Source organism: Pocillopora damicornis, chromosome 3, assembly GCF_964200805.1.
Source record: "Pocillopora damicornis chromosome 3, jaPocDami1.2, whole genome shotgun sequence".
Taxonomy (NCBI): domain Eukaryota; kingdom Metazoa; phylum Cnidaria; class Anthozoa; order Scleractinia; family Pocilloporidae; genus Pocillopora; species Pocillopora damicornis.
Genome location: NC_142672.1, coordinates 8,918,380 through 8,936,134, shown reverse-complemented (window position 1 = coordinate 8,936,134; position 17,755 = coordinate 8,918,380). Strand labels below are relative to the sequence as shown.

The following is a 17,755-nucleotide window of genomic DNA, read 5'->3' as shown; positions in this document are numbered from 1 at the left end:
TTCTTCGCTTCCTTTATTGATAATCATAAAAATAGGCAACAGGAAAAAGATATGATAGTGTGAAAGTTAACGCTAAAACGCGGAAACACGAGGCAAATTAGCTGGTTTACACCGGTAGTTCATGATAAACTTGTTATTTCATATACGCTCCAAAATTCAACTTGTTTTAATTTTTGTTTGCTATTGATCCTTAGCTCATAGTTTGGAAACCACTTGACAGATTAAAGCTTAATAAAGATCTGCAGGTGATATATTTGCTATTGGTATCGTTGATGCTAAAACGCGGGAAAACGAGGCAAATGAGGAGTATTACAGCGGTAGTTCACGATAAACATACTATTTCTCTAACCTCAACCCGAACGACCCTGACCCTAAGCTGAATCCAATGCATTCCACCAGAAAGACTTGATACTTCCGGTTCAATTTGCCACCCCAGCCCCAGCCAGGCGAGGTTCAAATTCCCCATCCGCACACGGGGTATGATGCAGCCTCGAATCCAGCGCATAACTATTACAAATTTGTATCGTCTTACTGTCAGTCAATTTCCACTTTTTTCAGTATACTTTAAAGAGAGAATAGAAGAGGAAGGTCATTGCAATTTCCTACCAATCCCCATAATTTTGCTTGATTCGCGATATGGCTGGCGGCAACTTCAGATTTGCGATCGATCGAGGTGGAACTTTTACAGACGTTTATGCCGAATGTCCTAACGGAGAAGTACGAGTGATGAAACTGCTGTCGGTGGATCCTGCATATCCTGATGCACCAAGAGAAGGAATTAGACGAATATTACAAGAGGTATTACGTATGTAACATTTCTCGGAAGCGTCAATTGTTTTTAATGGACTTCAGGTGATCTCTTATTGAGCCCCTTGTTAGTGTGGAATTTGGCCGTTCCATGTCTAGGTGACCATTCCATTTTGTGCCCACCACGCCTATGGGTTATCTTCGAGGGGTGAGGAGGAAACAAATATGTATTTCTAAGGGAACAGTTGAAAAAGCGTCTTCCTGTAGAGAGAGAAAAAATAATCGTCAAATTCAGACTTACTGATTTCACAACTGAATGTTCTGAAAACTGAGTTAGAAAGAACTTTTTGTTGAGACAGAGTTTAAGGTTAACGAGTAAATTTCAAAGTTATGGAATTGCTGTAAATTGTACGAGCATATACCCATTACCTCTTGACAGGTAACAGGAGTAAAGATGCCTGCAGATCAGCCTATTGATCCAAAGTACATTGAGTGGATAAGGATGGGGACCACAGTGGCTACAAATGCTCTGTTAGAACGAAAGGGAGAAAGAATGGCTCTGGTTATTACTGAAGGATTCCATGATTTGTTGCATATTGGCAATCAGACAAGACCATACTTGTTTGATTTAGTAAGACTCATTTATTTATTTATTTATTACACTTCTGTATAGTCCAATAACACAGCCACATCAGACTTTGGTGACTTTGTTGTTCTTAATTCTTCATAACACGACAATTCTCTGCCAGGAGTTCCCTCTCTTTAGCCTTCATGGGAATTTATGATGCTGCATTCATTTGGCAGCTGTGCATGATGGAAACATTAGAATCTTAAGAAACTGCTAAGCAGCATTGATAGAAAAGGGAAACCTTAAGTTGATTATCAACTACAGTTAGTCAGTAAGTGTGAATTTGAAAGAAAGCTGAAATTTGGAGTGTTGTATTAGGAAAAGGGCTAATTCTGAAGACATCAACTTCCTTTCATTTGCTGTCACTGCAGTTAATAATCCTTTGTCTAATTCTTTTGGTCAATTATTAATGAAGCACCAAAATTAACATATTGCATCTAGTTCTTTTTTTTAATTATTCTTTCCTGGTAATATAGGGTTTTATCAATAATTAAAAGTAGTTTTCCACTTTTCCCAATGATCTAGCAGATCTATGAAGAGACAAAGCTCTATTAAGCCACTTGTTGTTTTGTATTATAAACAGAAAGCAACTTGTCCAGAGGTCTTGTATGATGATGTGATTGAAGTCAGAGAGAGAGTTGTTCTAGTGCAAGAGAAAAGTGAATTAGAACTGCCAGATGACAGCTTCGTGGTTACAGGAGTTACTGGAGAAAAGGTGAAGAGGAGGAAGTTTGGGCTAAAACTAAAATGGATAATAAATTATTAATGATAATCAGGGTTTTAAGTTACTTAAATTTGCTGTGGGAAGGAAATGCTTATTTTTACCTGAGGACTAGTGGGCTCACATAATTGACATGTTGGAGTTAAGGCAGAGAGAGAGAGAGAGAGAGAGAGAAAGTGTGCATGTGAGTGATTTTGATTTAGGGCTGAGATGAATTTTTGCTTGTTTGTGACTAATTGAGAGACCTAGCTCTGAGTCAATGACAAAAAGTTTCTTTGTGAAATATTATGATTAACAAAATTCAACTTGTTTTAATTTTTGTTTGCTATTGATCCTTAGCTCATAGTTTGGAAACCACTTGACAGATTGAAGCTCAAACAGGATCTGCAGGTGATATATTTACTATTAAGACTGCTTAACTATAAGTCCTGTGTAGTAATTCTTAGCTGCAGCATGAGCTATCCCTTTGCAAAATGGGATGGGAGGGGGGGGGGGGGCAAAATCTGTGGGAGCATATCTTTGGATCAAAATAGGTTTCCTTTGAAACTAAATGCTAAAGAATTTTGGGAACTAGATTTAGAACAAAGAAATTTAAAGTTTTGCACATAGAAACTGAATGATTGGTAGCCTTCCTTTTTATTCAGATCTGTTCTTTGTTTTTTTTCCCCTAAATTTCATTATGTTAATAAGATTTCCTGAAAATTCTGGAGGGAAGGGTTGGAATAAGCTGCTCCTTCTCCATGACTAGTATTACTAATAGCATTCTTTTTTTTAACAAAAGAGGATTCTGGATAAAGGGATCAAGAGTCTGGCAGTAGCACTTTTACACTCATACATGTATGGTAATTTTTGTCTTTATTTGGCCTACCTTGTTTTCCTCCTTTTTATGTTCAATGATGGCACATTAGATTGGTTATTTCACGTTGACGTAAATTTTGAAACCTAAGGTTTATAGATAAACAATATATTTCTGAACAACCATAATTCTGGTGTGACTTTACATGGAAATTGATGTACAGGTGTCCATATTTTCATTTTTCATAATTTACTATAGAATTATATTTTCAATTGGATCCCTTCTGACAGTGACTGCAGATACAAAACACATGCCCCTCACAGTAAAAAATTCTAGCTGTAGTTCTCAAAGTCTCATATTTATAATTCCCTTTCCTTTATATTTGGCCAAGATGAATTAATTAATGGATTCACATCTTACCTTAGGAATACATGTGAAATGTTTGTACTGTCATTCAGGGGAACTTATCCATTGCATTTCTCATCATGACATTCAGCAGCTATACTTACAATAAATACATGTACATAGAGTAAAAGTTTCTGTAACATCTTTGTGTACTTTTGGATTATTATGCCTCAAGATATGACAGCCATGAGAGGGAAATTGGCCAAATAGCCCTTGAAATGGGTTTTGATCAAGTATCATTGTCATCTGCTGTTATGCCAATGGTAAAAGTTGTTCCAAGAGGATACACAGGTACGTGAAACCGATACCATTCGTTAATTTTTAAATCTGGAAGTAACCAAGCTAAGACAATATTATCAGTTCTTGGGCATGCAACAAAATAGTTAAAAGCATGGTCAACCATGTCCACTGTGATGCAGCTTGATTTACAAATAAACAATCTCTGCTCATCGGTTAATTGGTTTTGTTGTCATTTCCTGAACTGTTCTTTTTCAGCTTGTGCAGATGCTTACCTAACACCCTGCATCAAGAGATACGTAAATGGGTTTCTATCTGGTTTTAAGAGTGGAATTGAGGTAAAATCAAAATTCCATTTGGGTGGAAGGGTATAATGTATGTTCACTGGGTGTTTTATCCATATCAGATATGAGTTACTGGATAGAAATGGACTTGCTTTGTTTGTTGTTTATCCCTTTTTCATCTATAGGAAAAAGTCTTATTCATGCAGTCTAATGGTGGACTAACTCCTGTGTCAAAGTAAGACATTAAATAGAATATTATCCTTTTTTATCCTTTGACCCCTAAGAGTAACTAAAATCTTATTTCTCCTTACAATATTGCTCCTGAACCACACTTTAAGGTCATGAGAATAAACAAAATGATCACAAGCTAAAGAGTTCTCAATTGTTAAACAAATTCTCCTTGCTAGCACCCTAAGAAATGCACTGAGACTAGTATGGAGAAATTATATGCATACTGATGTTAGGGTGTATAGGGTTGATAATGTGTTAAAAAGGGGGCATTTTGTAACAGTTAGGTACATATACCATGAAATGAAAGTCTTTAAAGTGTTAGGTTTCTAACTGTGTTGTTTTATCTGAATAAAGGTTTTCTGGTTCTCACGCTATTCTCTCTGGTCCAGCAGGAGGAGTGGTAAGTAACAGTACTTTTAATTTTTCATTAGAAGTATTGTGTAGTACTTAATCTCACCTTTGTAATCAATTCACTTAGCGAAGTTTACAATTAAATGATGTTGTCAGTAGTCATCATCATTATAACGCCTGCCCTTATCATTGTCTTCCCCTTGCTGACATCTTCCTGGTGAAGAACTTCTACTGTTTTATTGTAGGTTGGGTATGCTATGACAACATACTGTACAGAGACAAGACAACCTGTTGTTGGTTTTGACATGGGTGGTATGTGCAGATACACAACAGATTAGCTGAAAAATCCAATCTTGGGTTACCAATATAACCAGTTAGATCATGGATGAATCACATAAGTCATCTAATAATATAATCCAAATACAATGAAGTGGGTGTGTTAACCATTCAGTAAATTTTCTAATTATACACTTGAGTCTGTAGATTCATACTCTGTTAATATGTAATGTAGGAACTTCAACAGATGTTTCTCGTTATGCTGGTCTGTATGAGCAAGTGTTTGAGACAACAACTGCAGGAATTACTATTCAGGCCCCTCAGGTACATTGCATTTTCAATTGGTAATTAAATGATTATCATTATGATAATTGTCTTTGCCAACTAATCTATATTCAACTTGTCTTTTTAGTTACTTTTTTCTAACTTATTTTTGTGTGAAAAAAAGTTGTTCTTTCATTGGCAGCTAGATATCAACACTGTTGCAGCAGGAGGTGGATCTCGCTTGTTTTTCAGGGCAGGGCTATTTGTTGTTGGGCCTGAGTCTGCTGGCGCCCATCCAGGCCCTGTTTGTTATCGAAAAGGTAAAGAAATATCTAAAGTTATTATAATATTATAAATGAGAATTCCATGTGAATTCCAACATTTCCTAGGGGAGGGTTTTAGCAGATGTAGGAATCTGTTCTCATAGTTTCACAAATCATTCCATTAAATTTTCAACCATGCATGGTGATTTATTTTTAAATTTCAATTGACAGGTGGGCCATTGGCTCTTACTGATGCAAACTTAGTTCTTGGACGTATACTTCCTGAGTGAGTTTGGTCTGATCATGATCACAGTTTGTAACAAATAAATTGTAGATAAAGACTGAATTGAACCACATCTCTTCCTCTGTAGTGGGAGCAGTGGGACTAAGAAAGAGAAGGCTTTAACCATGAAACCCCTAAGGGTGATTGACAACTTATTTTTAACTTATTCATGGTGACTTAACACAGTGTTAACTCTTTTAAGTGATTGACATGTAACTTCTCCCTATTATATCCACACAGAATTTAGCAAACAGGTAATGAGAATACTCAAACTTATCAGGTAGAAGTTGTTATCTTGATCTAATACCAAATTCTTGTAACTGATTCAATGGGAAATGTGTAGCAGTAAGAGATGAGAATCAACAATCAAATCTTGGGAGTTAAAGGTAAACAATATTTTTCAGGTTCTTCCCCAAGATTTTTGGACAGGATGAGAACCTTCCATTAGACAAACAAGGGGCATTGGAGACTTTTCAGAGATTCACTTTGGAGGTTTCTTGTAGCTTGTTTAATCATTGTTGTAATTGAAGTAGGCACATTTATTCATGGTAAACCTTTGTTAACAGCCCATTAATCCCTCTCAAAGTTGACCATTGTAAAAATGTTGAATGTATTCTTTCATTAATCTTCAGATAAATGAATTCTTGGCCTCCCAAGGTGGTGACAGCCAGAATGTTCACCTTAGTGTTGAGGAAGTAGCCATGGGTTTCATTGCTGTTGCTAATGAGACCATGTGCCGACCTATCAGGGGTTTGACTCAAGGCAGAGGATACAACACTGCTGATCATGTCCTGGCCTGTTTTGGTGGAGCAGGAGGTCAACATGCATGCTCTATAGCTCAGTCATTGGGGATGTCAACAGTCTTCATTCATCGGTGATTTAAAAAAATTGATTTAAAAAATTAGTCCTAGAAAGAATTAACACATGAATGTTAGTTTTATGTGTTTATGGGCAAGGCATAGTTCATATTCATAGAAATAAACTTTTGCATTGGCAGATTAGCAGGCAAAAACCTAAAATTACTATAATAATTAATAATAATATTCAAGGTTACAAGCAAGAGACTTTTCCAAACTGATGTTGCTACAAGTTATGAAATATCTTCTGACTAAGTGCAGACTGAGAATGAATTAATGTTGTATATCTTGGTAGCTATTCAGGAATCCTTTCAGCATTTGGATTGGCTTTAGCAGATGTTGTTCATGAAGCTCAAGAGCCATGTTGCTGTGTTTATAACAAAGGTGAGCATAATTTTAGAGAAATTTTTTAATTTGTAATTACAAATAATCTGAGATTGCCATGATCTTACTTCATTGCATTCTGTCTTTGCTCTATAACATCAGGTGAACCTACAGACTCTTTACACTTGTATGACTTTGCCTATTATCATAAAATTTTTGTATGCATTGCCCAATGATAACATTTGTATTTACAGACTTGTTGGAACTGTTTTGTTCCAATTATGTTTGTTGTAAAAAATTTTTAAGAATTTGTCAACACATCTACAGACTGCTTATTTACACCTATCAGTGAACAAAACTTGCATTATTTTATCTTAAAACATTTGAGCAAAGCTGTTTGATCATTATTGGTCATATAACTAAAGAAGGTACAATACTTTGCATGCATCCAGACTCATTCCAGTACTTAGAGGGAAGAATTGATTTCCTCATGCAGCAGTGTGCAGATACGCTCAAACTGCAAGGGTTTGATGAGTAAGTTTCTTGAGAATTTGTTAGAGTTTAAAAATGTATCAATTAGGAATTGAGGAAAGTATTATAGGGTAGTACATATGATGTAGAGTTGCAAAATATTTTTTTTTCATATTTTGCCAATAAGCATTATTTCTGCCAGTCTTTTTTTTACTAAAATACCTTTTTGACCTTTTTAAGCCAGACCCATTTGATCAAGGGTGGAATGGCTAGAAGGATCAGCAGGGATTTTAATGTTATAGTGCCCATTTTTCTTAAAAAAAAATTAATTTTAACCACCACTTGTTTAAATGTACTTAACATATTTTTTTCAGTGAACAGATATCTACAGAAATATTTCTGCACATGAGATACAATGGAACTGATTGTGCATTGATGTGCAATATCTCTCCTCGCCAAACAGAAGAGGTAATTTTGAAGTTTGCATGTTGCTCATTTTTTAATTTATTTCTATAGCACATTACTTTGGAAATTTCAGGTATTCCTGCTGTTAACAGTTATCTCTGAATAGCTTTTTTTAAAATTTTTTTTTTTCGATACTAAATAGTCAGGGACAAGTTCTTGCTTCAACATCGCTGACTTTGGTAAAGTTTTCACAGAGAGGTAATTGCTGATCATTCAATATTGATATAATTTCTTATACATAAGCATTTACATTTTTTTATGTTCTAAGTTCTCTGGTTGTTAGATGAAGTTCTAAGAGTATTTGAAAGTGAATTACTTGATTGTAATTCAAGATATGTCTCGAAATTTTGGGGTTCCAGACAACTCTTAATTACTAAAGACCCAAGAACCTTCTTTATTGGTGAATGCCCAGTGAGGAGTTCCAAGATCCACCTTGTTCTTGACAAAAACCGTCACAATGCTCATGTGCAGGCTCACATTGAAATGAAGGAGAACTAGATACTCCAATAACTGAAAGAATCATTTTTGGGCATGAAACACTAAGCACTCTCAAGCGTCTTAAAGATAGGCTGTTATGTGAATTAACTGTTGTAGTAATTAACAGGTATATGCAAGAGTTTGGCTTTACCATTCCTAAACGGGACATCATAGTCAACGATGTACGTGTAAGAGGCTGTGGGCATTCCAAAACATTAGTCACTCATCATCTTTCTCATTCAAGTGCTTTGCCACCAGTCAAAAAGGTAAGCAGGATGGTGCATCATGCTGTAGTATATACTTTATATTTTTTTTCTCTTTTGCCCTCTTTAGAAGTGATTTAACTCTTTACACCCTAACATCAGTGTGCATATTCTCCATACTGTTCATCATATTCTTCTTAAGGTGCTGACAAGGTGAATTTGTTTAACAATCAAGAGCTTCTTTAGTTGGTGGTCATATCCTCTATATTCTTGTGACCTTCAAGTGTGATTCAGGGGAGGTATTGCAGGAGATATTAGATTTTTGTTTAAATTTGGCACTGTAATTTCCTGTTTAATTTTGATCTGTGAATTGCAACTCCAAACTGAAAAACTCAGCTGTTTAATCATTGCCTTGTTGATTTTTTTGTATATTGCATTTAACTTGGGAGAGTGAGAATGAAATGTCCAAAAGAATTTTGTATTTAAGGCAATTGGGTTTTATCAACTGTGTTGACAATATAAAGTGGCCACTGTGAAGAGTTTCAATGCCAAATTTTTGTTGAAGCTCTTCATCAGAGCAAACAGTAACTTAAGAAACTATATCCCTTTATTTTGTGTTTAAAATTTGCTTTTCTTGGAAGTGGTACAAAGTTACATTTGGATGCTGTCAGGAACAGATATTATTGTACAGTGTTGATGCTATCTGTTCTAGGTAAGACTGTGATCTGATCTGTTATCATTTGAATCATTTTGTATCCAGGTAACTAAATGTTTCTTTGAGGGTGGCTACCTTGACACCAAAGTCTATTTCCTCAACAACCTTGCTGAAGGGCATTTCATTAAAGGACCATCCATCATCATAGATCAACACAGGTAAAGGCAACTCTGCAATGATAGGTCTGTTTCAATTAGTTTCTTGTGAAGGGCTTTCTGCTAAAGGTGTTCCATAGCAATTAAAAGAGGATTCTGCACCAAGTGGCTCAAAGAACTTATAAAAATGACAATATATTGTGACAAAGTAGATTTATGTGACAGGACTGTAAATGGAAATGACTGTAGTAGAAAAATTCAAAGGGATCAGTGGAAGTGTCAATAACACCAAATCTTTCTGGTTCCTGGTCATCTCTCATTCATAATATACTGTCATTTTACAAGTGAAATGTAACCCTGTTTTACAAAAAAAAAATGGTTTTTTAAGATTTATTCATAATAAATAATGATACAGGTATCCCTGAAATATATTCATCCGCCAATGCTTAAAGAAAAAAAACTAGGATCAATTTGTACATTGCACATTTTTGTGACAATTGTGTTTGCAGTACTATTCTTGTAGAGCCACACTGTACAGCTTACATTACAAAGTCTGGAGATATCAGGATTGAGGTAATAGTTCTTTATCTATTAATTTTTTGTACTTTGAATACAATGAATACAATTTTCTCATGGATGAAATTACCCTTGAAAATAATTTTCTTTACTTATTCAATTTTTATGTTATTTAAATTAATTGGTTCGTGTTTTCTAGATAGGAAAAAACAAAGGTAGAAAACAAGTCACTACAGAGCTGGATGCAATACAAGTAAGTAAACTGTAAACCCAACAAAGCGTACTGTACCCTCTCTGTTACCAAAAACATTTACTGTAGCTCTGGATTCAAACATTGTTTTAAGTATCCTTATTGACCTTTCCTTTAACTTTGCAGCTTTCCATCTTTTCCCATCGCTTTATGAGTATAACGGATCAAATGGGAAGGTAAATTCATGTAACTTATCAGATTCTGTATTATGAGGAATAATAACAAAAGTAACAATTGCAAGCTGTTATTAATGAATGATATATTTGAACATTTATAGGGTTCTTCAGAGGACTGCAATATCTACAAATATCAAGGTAAGAAGTATGACTCTGCAGGGGAGTATTTTGGCATATACCATGGGTTGAAGACAAAGACATCCTTATTACATTGCATTGCTTTGACCAAGTGGGAAAACTTAGCTGTTGATTCCTATTTTTTAATTAGACAGCTGTAGTTGCCTTTATTCTGTCTGCTATGCCTAAAAGACTGCTGACTGACACTTCCTGATTTCAAGCTACGTTTTAGGAACAGATTGTTACTCAAATCATTATCTTTTGGTGACAACTGTAATGCAACTGACAGCTATTATTTTCATGGTCTTTATTATTTTTTGTATTAGATGCACATCCCATGTAACATATGATATGTTCTTTTCCCAGGAAAGGCTTGACTTTTCTTGTGCTATGTTTAGTCCAGCTGGTGACCTTGTTGCTAATGGCCCACATGTGCCAATGCATCTTGGATCAATGCAAGAAACTGTAAAATATCAGGTACATTACATAATCAATTATAATATAAGGACTGAGTGTAGTTCAATTTGGTCTGTAATCATATGAGTGATTAAGAAATTCAGACGACCAGGAAGAGGGAGTCAGAAGTTGTTAATCATGAGTATGATTACGGACAGAATTAGAAGAAATTTAGTCTTGTTACCAATTAGTCAAAACTATGACAAAATTTGAGTAAGAAACTAGACATTGGTTACACTTTTTCAGAAGAAAAAAAAGAAACACACAAAACAACTTGGCAAAATGTGCAACAATAGCACATGCAAATAATGCGTACTGTAAAGGCATGACATGTTAAATGTCTTATTACACTGTCCAATTACAAGCGTGAGAAGTACACTGTCCTATTAGTGCACAAATTGGGCTGGTGACAACCAGTCTTGTTTGAGAATTTTTTTATAGTTTTGCCTGAAGAAATAATTTGCCAGCTACCTTGATTTTCTACCAAATCATAGATCAGAAGTCACCTTAAGACATCTTGTTGCAGATTGATCATTTAGGAGATAGTCTGAATGAAGGTGATGTAATACTTAGTAACCATCCAAGCGCTGGAGGAACACATCTTCCAGACCTCACAGTCATCACCCCAGTAAGTTTAATCCAGATTTAAGCTATTGTTCAACCTTGGTTTAAGTTGCATATGGTAATTATTGTCTCCTGCATTGAGTTGGGAATACTGGACAGGTACAACTGAAAAAATGTAGAGTTGAAAGGTAAAAAAAATCACTTCATTTCTATTAATGGTTAATTTCTATTGAACTCCATGACTCAAAAGAGTGATGAGCATCCTATTTCTCCTCACAGTATCACAGCTGAATCAAATATTAAGGTCATGAGAACAAAGGAGTTGATCACTATCTAAGACAGCTCTTGATTATTAAACAAATTCTTCTTGTGTACATCATAGCAAATGTATAGAGAACAGTATGGAGAATATGTATGCTAATGTTAGGGTGTAAAGGGCTCATTTTTATTTAATACCTTGCAGACATAGTGAGGATGTATTTGATATACTTGAGTTTTTTTTAACTTATGTTAGGTTTTTTATCCTGGCCAAAGTAAGCCGGTCTTTTTTGTCGCAAGTCGAGGTCATCATGCAGATGTTGGAGGAATAGCCCCTGGTAATTCATCTTATTTTAAATTGAGAGAAGCAGTTATTTATCTTATAGAGAATAATTCACTTATCATACTCAAGACTGCACTTCATAAATTTATCACTCAAAATCCCAATTAAAGTTCCTGTTCAAAGTTAAGAGATGCTCTTTATACTGTCACTGCACAGAAGTTTATTTATTTTGTTTACATCCTTGATTTTCATTCAGAGGAAAAAGTTAGGTTAAGGTGACCAGTCATGTTACCTTTGGTTTGGGGATATTAAGCTGTCATCTGAATAAGTTCATGATTCACACTCTGTTAATTGGTGATATGAAAATTGGTACGAGTGGATCAAAGCATTCAGCTTTTACCTTACTTTTACATTCAGCAGTTACATTACTAACACTAATGATTGCTATGCTTGCAGTAAAATGTCCTGTAAATTATAATTATTAAAAGTTAAATTGAAATTTTACTCTCTGGTAGGTTCAATGCCCCCCCATTCCCATTCAATCTTTGATGAGGGAGCTGTATTTATGTCATTTAAATTGGTGGAGAAAGGAATCTTTCAAGAAGAAGGTAATCATCTCATCTATGAGTGTCTTGAAGCAGCAATCCCATTGTTTTCTTGGAATTCACTGTCCACAATTTATTTGATCATGACATGTAGTTTGTGTGATTTACTAGCTCTAAAGGTAAAGCTGTTGGAGCCCGCTAAGTACGCAGGTTGTAGTGGAAGTCGTAATTTGCAGGACAACATTTCAGACTTAAAGGCACAGGTGGCTGCAAATCACAAGGTAAGGGGAATTTGCCTCTCTTTTGATCCACTGAGCACCTAAGTTTCCCTATCATGATACAACTTATTGCTTCTTTGTCTGTACCCCTTTACTTCCCATGAGTGAAAAAACTAAGACGGAATTTTTTCCTACAACATCAATACAATATCAAGCAGACAAGTGATGAGAAGAGAGAAAAATGTAAATTAGGGGATTGCTAGAAGATCCAATAACAAATTCTTCAAACTAGCATTACAGGAATTGTTTGGCAGACAGTGAGGAGAATTACTTTTAAGATCTGGGAGTGAAATGGATAAACAGAGTGTGCAACAGTCTCATTTGGTGTCTCATGGGTTTCACGTCTGTGGTAGTAGGACCATTGAATGAAAATTTCACATCTTTTTACTGTAGGGAATCAACCTCATAAATGCACTTATAGATGAGTATAGTCTTCCTGTTGTGCAAGCCTACATGGGTTACATTCAGGTATGGTAACATTTTATTGTTACTCTGAAAAGTGATTACATTATGGCAATCATTATAAAAACCTCAAGTATACTCCAGTTTTGACTGCTTTGATCTCAGTTTAAAGAACTTCACCGGAAACATGCTTCAATAAAATAAGTATAAATGAAATATATCAATTCATTTGTTCATGAAGTTCAGTTGAACTTTTTTTTTTGGAAGTTCATCATAATTATACTCAAAGTTTGTCAAGAGTATGTTGAATTTCTGTAAGAGTACTAACAAATTTTATCAATCTTTCTTTTTAGCAAAATGCTGAGTTGGCTGTTAGAGAAATGCTCACAGAAATTGGTCTGAAAACAAAAGTAAGGATGAAATGAGTGCTATGTTATTCTTAATTAATAATTAAAATAATGTTATTCTTAAAATTTAACTGTGTTCTAAGCAAATGCTATGTTTTGTCAAATTTGTATATGTCAATAAAAGTAGTCTAACAGTAACTGCTTCCTGTAATAGGAAAGAACAGGAAAGTCAGTACTGCATGCATTGGAATATATGGATGATGGGACTCCAATTAATCTTACAATTTTTATTGATGAAAACAAGGTACCTACAGTTCATCTTGAATGGCTTTTTTTTTTTAATTTTTACTTTTTTGTTGCTTCTTTGTTTGTTTTATTTTTGCTAAGGATGGGATTGGTGCAGAACGAAAGACTCTCTGCATTGATTCTATCTTCTCTTACCTCCTGGATTATAGCAAAAATTATTTAAACTCATTTAAAGGCGATTGTACCTAAAATAAGACATCAATAATTTTTGTATCTGTCTACAGGGGTCAGCAGTATTTGATTTTGCTGGAACAGGCCAGAAGTCATATGGAAACTGTAATGCTCCACGGGCTATTTCTCTTTCTGCTATTATCTATTGTTTACGAAGCATGGTTAAGCATGATATTCCTCTTAATCAGGTACAAGAACAAACAATTGTAAAGTCTAATGAAAGTATTTTTACATGATTATTAAGCAATCAAGAAGTGTGATGAAATATTCATAAAAGCAAACCTAACTCAAGTAAAACTAGTCTCTTTGAATGTGTTGGTTGTTGTTGTATACAAGGAGCACCAGGACTTGTAGCATTTAATTGGAGCCGGTGCATATAATGAAATTTTGATGGTAACTTTGAACTTGTGGTCAAACCTGGGCAAAAACATTTCATTTGCAATGGGTTCATGTTAACTTTGTTGGTGAAAGCATAATCATCTCCTGATTTATCCATAAAATCAAGCAGTTTGAGCATGGGTGTTGGGCTGGGTAATGGTATAGTGTTCTGGTACTGAGCGAGACCCTTATCCCTCTTTTCCACAAGTTCATCCCTGTCAACTCTTCTGGCTTGTCTTAGGTTCTCCAGGATATGGAAAAAATCTTCTGGTCTCTTATACAGTTGCCTAAATATCCTGGATAATATTAAGTGGGGTGCAATAAGAAACTTTTGGTTTGTGGGGAAAGACTCAGATAAAGTAGTTAATCAACAAATTTTGGCTAGGGAGGGGATCATACAAAAAGAATCCTCCAAATTGCAGATGTTTAAGTTACTCAGCAAACTGCTGTGCTGTTTCTTGCAGGGTTGTCTGGTGCCAGTAAAAGTACATATTCCTCCTGGTTGTCTTTTAGATCCTTCGCCCTCTGCAGCAGTGGTTGGAGGAAGTGTCCTGACCTCACAGAGGGTTGTGGATGTCGTTCTCAAGGCTTTTGGTGTATGTGCAGCATCACAGGTAATGAAAAGTTAACATTCTTATATAAGTTACTTGAGTACTTGGAGAACTATCCTGTGTTGTCAGTAGAATCCCTTGGGTTGCCTGCAAACTGGCCTGAGATGTTGGTTATCTTACCTCAGTTATCAGCAAACTTACCAGGGTCAATAACAGACTTGTTTGAGAGGTTAGTTAACTTGCCACAATGGTTGGCAAATGGTTTTAAGGTTTAGTTGAAATTGCCAGAGTTATCTGCAAGCTTGCCTAAGTTGATTTGTCTGCAAACTCACCTCAAACTAGCTAGGGTTGTCTGTAAACTTGTCTTAGTTGTCGGCAAAATGGCATAAGTTGTGGGCAAGTTGTCGGTGATCTCACAAACTTATTTCCTCTTTCAGGGCTGTATGAATAACACAACTTTTGGTGACGAAGGTTTTGGCTACTATGAGACTGTGGCTGGTGGTGCAGGCGCTGTAAGTTTTAAACTAAAAATGCTCTCTGGGCATGTTTATCTTTGACATTGCCATCTTCATGCACCATTGCTGCCATGGCAATTGTCATTGTCATTACTTTAAAGCATACAAGGGAAGTAAACTACAAAATAGTTCTGATTACACACACATACAGCACTAGCATTTGCATCGTGACATACCTTTTGAATATATGATAGAAATGAGTTGGAGTTTCTGTTAAGGGTCCTACATGGATTGGACGAAGTGGTGTCCACACCCACATGACAAATACACGGATAACAGACCCAGAGATCATTGAGCGAAGGTATGTAAAGAGAAAGTAGTACTGCCTGGAGTATTCTCAAAGGGCACAACAGCAACAATTATGAAAGTATTTAAATGTTATTGTGATCCAAAGAGAAGCTGCTTAGTAACTAATTGTGTTTCTTCTTGGGTAACTATGAACATTTCAGTTTGCCCTGGTCTGCCATTAGTCAACTTATTTTTAGTTTTGCCATCAACTCTGAAACTTATTAAAACTAACAAGTATACTCTGGTGTTCAGTCATTTAAATTTGTGATGTGTTGAAATCACTCCTAAACCTTTTAAGATCAAGACTCTAGTTTGGGCAGCCATAATAATTATCCTTGAAAAAGAAAAAGGCTGGAGCAACAAACAGAAGCAAGTTCATATGATCAAAAAACAGTAACAGCTGATTCACTGGGAGACAAATAAATTAAAATCCTAAGATTATAAGTTAGAACTGCTACACTATATAGATAGTGCCACAAAATATTGGACTGACAAGCAGGCTGATCCGCAAACATTTTGGGGAAAGGCAGATCACAATTGCTACATTGTATTCATTTGCAATTTGTATCCTACCTAGAAACTGGTCCCATACTACACGTGTCTATAAGATGTTACATTCCTTTTCATTCCCTATAGGTATCCTGTTATTCTTCTTCACTTTCATCTCAACCCTGGTACTGGAGGTGATGGTTTTTACAAGGGAGGGGATGGTGTCATTCGAGAGTTGATGTTCAGAAGAAAACAAGTCTTGTCAGTTTTGTGTGAGAGGAGATCAGCATTTCAACCCTATGGACTACAAGGTAAAGAAAAGGGATCAATGTCAGTAGCTGAGAAACTGCCCACCTACCCCTCCCCTAACTCAACGACAGTCAATTGATAACAAGTTAGGGTTATTGTTGGGTTTGGGGAGTGGTAGGTGGGCAGTTGCCCAGATACTGATATTGATCCAAGAAAAGTACTCAGCCCATAAGACAACACACTTCTTTCCCTTCCTCCTACTTTTGGGTATCAATATCACACACCAGCTTTTCTGTGTTATGTTCAGGAGATCCTAAAGATGGGCTGTAGCCCAGTCACCTTTGTGATGATCTTTTATGGCTCAGGAGACTGCTGCCCTCCTCTCTCACTGCCTTAATGACACCTACCCTTCAATACTATTGATGAAGTGTTTTAATTACCTGTACACTAAAAATCACTTCATTACAACATATTACTTCATTTTAATGAGGAAGTGATTCCACTTGATCCATTTTTTGGTCATCATCAATCTTCAGATGCAGCATCATCATCAACATTTTGTTTTACATAGATTTACACTAACAACTTTTGTAGAAATGCACAAAAAATGTGGTTCTTCAATTTATGCATGGGCCTTTGTGATATGCAATCACAAATGTCCATTTCCTTGGTTTGTAAATCCTACATTATTTACTTTGTTGAGCTCCTACTGTTACCATGCTGCCCTTTCAGCTGGGTAGACAACCCCATCCCCTCTCCTTTAGGAAGTAAGAATTTGTTTTTGTGACCTTAAAACAGTGTCAATAAATTTTTATCAGGAGGAAGACCAGGAAGTACAGGCATCAATCTTTTAATTCAAAACAGTGGAAAAGTAATCAACATTGGCTCCAAAACAACTATTGAAGTTGGTGCAGGGGTGAGGCATTTCACACACTTTGTACCTTTGCAAACAATAACATCTCTTTTTATAAGATACACCTTACAGTCAAGTATGCATAGAAATAAAGATTGCCCTGTTTTCAATAAAATTGTCCCCATCATCAGTTTTTGAACAAAATGGGAGGATTAGGCCATTAATATGGAAGCAGTGAGATTTTTGGGCAAACTACAAAAATGGGGTTACAAAAGGGTTACTAAAAAATCTCGTGCCTCCAAAGTTACCATTCCTTGGGGCAAAATATTCATTTATTGTGTTTTTTGTAATGTAGGATTGTCTTAGAATCCAGACCCCTGGTGGAGGTGGATATGGACCTCCACTAAATGACAGAACTTAAAGACTGGATTCTAGGAAGCAGAACTCATCAAGCCAGAGAATTTTTTAAAATAATTGTAAAATACATTCTCAAAAACCATGTAATGGAGATATTTTTTTAATACAGTTTTACAACCCATTTTATTATTTTTGAACTTTTCAACTGACAAAGCTGCAAGATTCTTTTTAACATCCATTTAGACATAAATTCCATGTTCAACATTGACTCTAAAATAAATGTCTACTCAAATAAAGAGAGTTTGTTTCAATT

General features: G+C 35.6%; 1 protein-coding gene across 2 annotated transcripts; it reads left to right on the top strand.

Annotated features, from left to right (window-relative positions):
* The first annotated feature begins 199 nt into the window (after positions 1 to 199).
* On the top strand, positions 200 to 17,738 carry LOC113680580 (5-oxoprolinase). 2 transcript variants are annotated; one of them, XM_089200395.1, is made up of 41 exons: positions 200 to 245; positions 559 to 798; positions 1,187 to 1,378; positions 1,959 to 2,090; positions 2,436 to 2,486; positions 2,878 to 2,933; positions 3,473 to 3,588; positions 3,793 to 3,872; positions 4,004 to 4,053; positions 4,404 to 4,449; positions 4,646 to 4,712; positions 4,912 to 5,000; positions 5,143 to 5,260; positions 5,435 to 5,489; positions 5,891 to 5,978; positions 6,119 to 6,360; positions 6,639 to 6,727; positions 7,120 to 7,201; positions 7,513 to 7,606; positions 7,746 to 7,801; positions 8,208 to 8,346; positions 9,044 to 9,156; positions 9,603 to 9,666; positions 9,809 to 9,862; positions 9,986 to 10,035; positions 10,137 to 10,173; positions 10,519 to 10,629; positions 11,135 to 11,236; positions 11,687 to 11,768; positions 12,229 to 12,321; positions 12,430 to 12,539; positions 12,930 to 13,004; positions 13,292 to 13,348; positions 13,500 to 13,589; positions 13,816 to 13,950; positions 14,605 to 14,754; positions 15,129 to 15,203; positions 15,425 to 15,507; positions 16,131 to 16,294; positions 17,051 to 17,148; positions 17,441 to 17,738. In XM_089200395.1, the coding sequence occupies exons 2-41, from the start codon at positions 637 to 639 to the stop codon at positions 17,504 to 17,506; spliced, it is 3,813 nt and encodes a 1,270-aa protein (XP_089056521.1). In that variant the 5' UTR covers positions 200 to 245; positions 559 to 636; the 3' UTR covers positions 17,507 to 17,738. The 2 variants fall into 2 exon arrangements, with proteins under 2 accessions (XP_089056521.1, XP_089056520.1); XM_089200394.1 differs by lacking the exon at positions 200 to 245 and having other exon boundaries at positions 445 to 798.
* Positions 17,739 to 17,755: the final 17 nt, after the last annotated feature.

What these genes read in the sequence shown, in the direction of transcription:
- LOC113680580 (XM_089200395.1), top strand. Translation starts at nt 637, where the DNA reads ATGGCTGGCGGCAACTTCAGATTTGCGATCGATCGAGGTGGAACTTTT. An exon ending in TGTTCCAAGAGGATACACAG is followed by an intron (nt 3,589 to 3,792) that starts GTACGTGAAACC and finishes GTTCTTTTTCAG; the next exon opens with CTTGTGCAGATGCTTACCTA. An exon ending in TTCAGAGATTCACTTTGGAG is followed by an intron (nt 5,979 to 6,118) that starts GTTTCTTGTAGC and finishes ATTAATCTTCAG; the next exon opens with ATAAATGAATTCTTGGCCTC.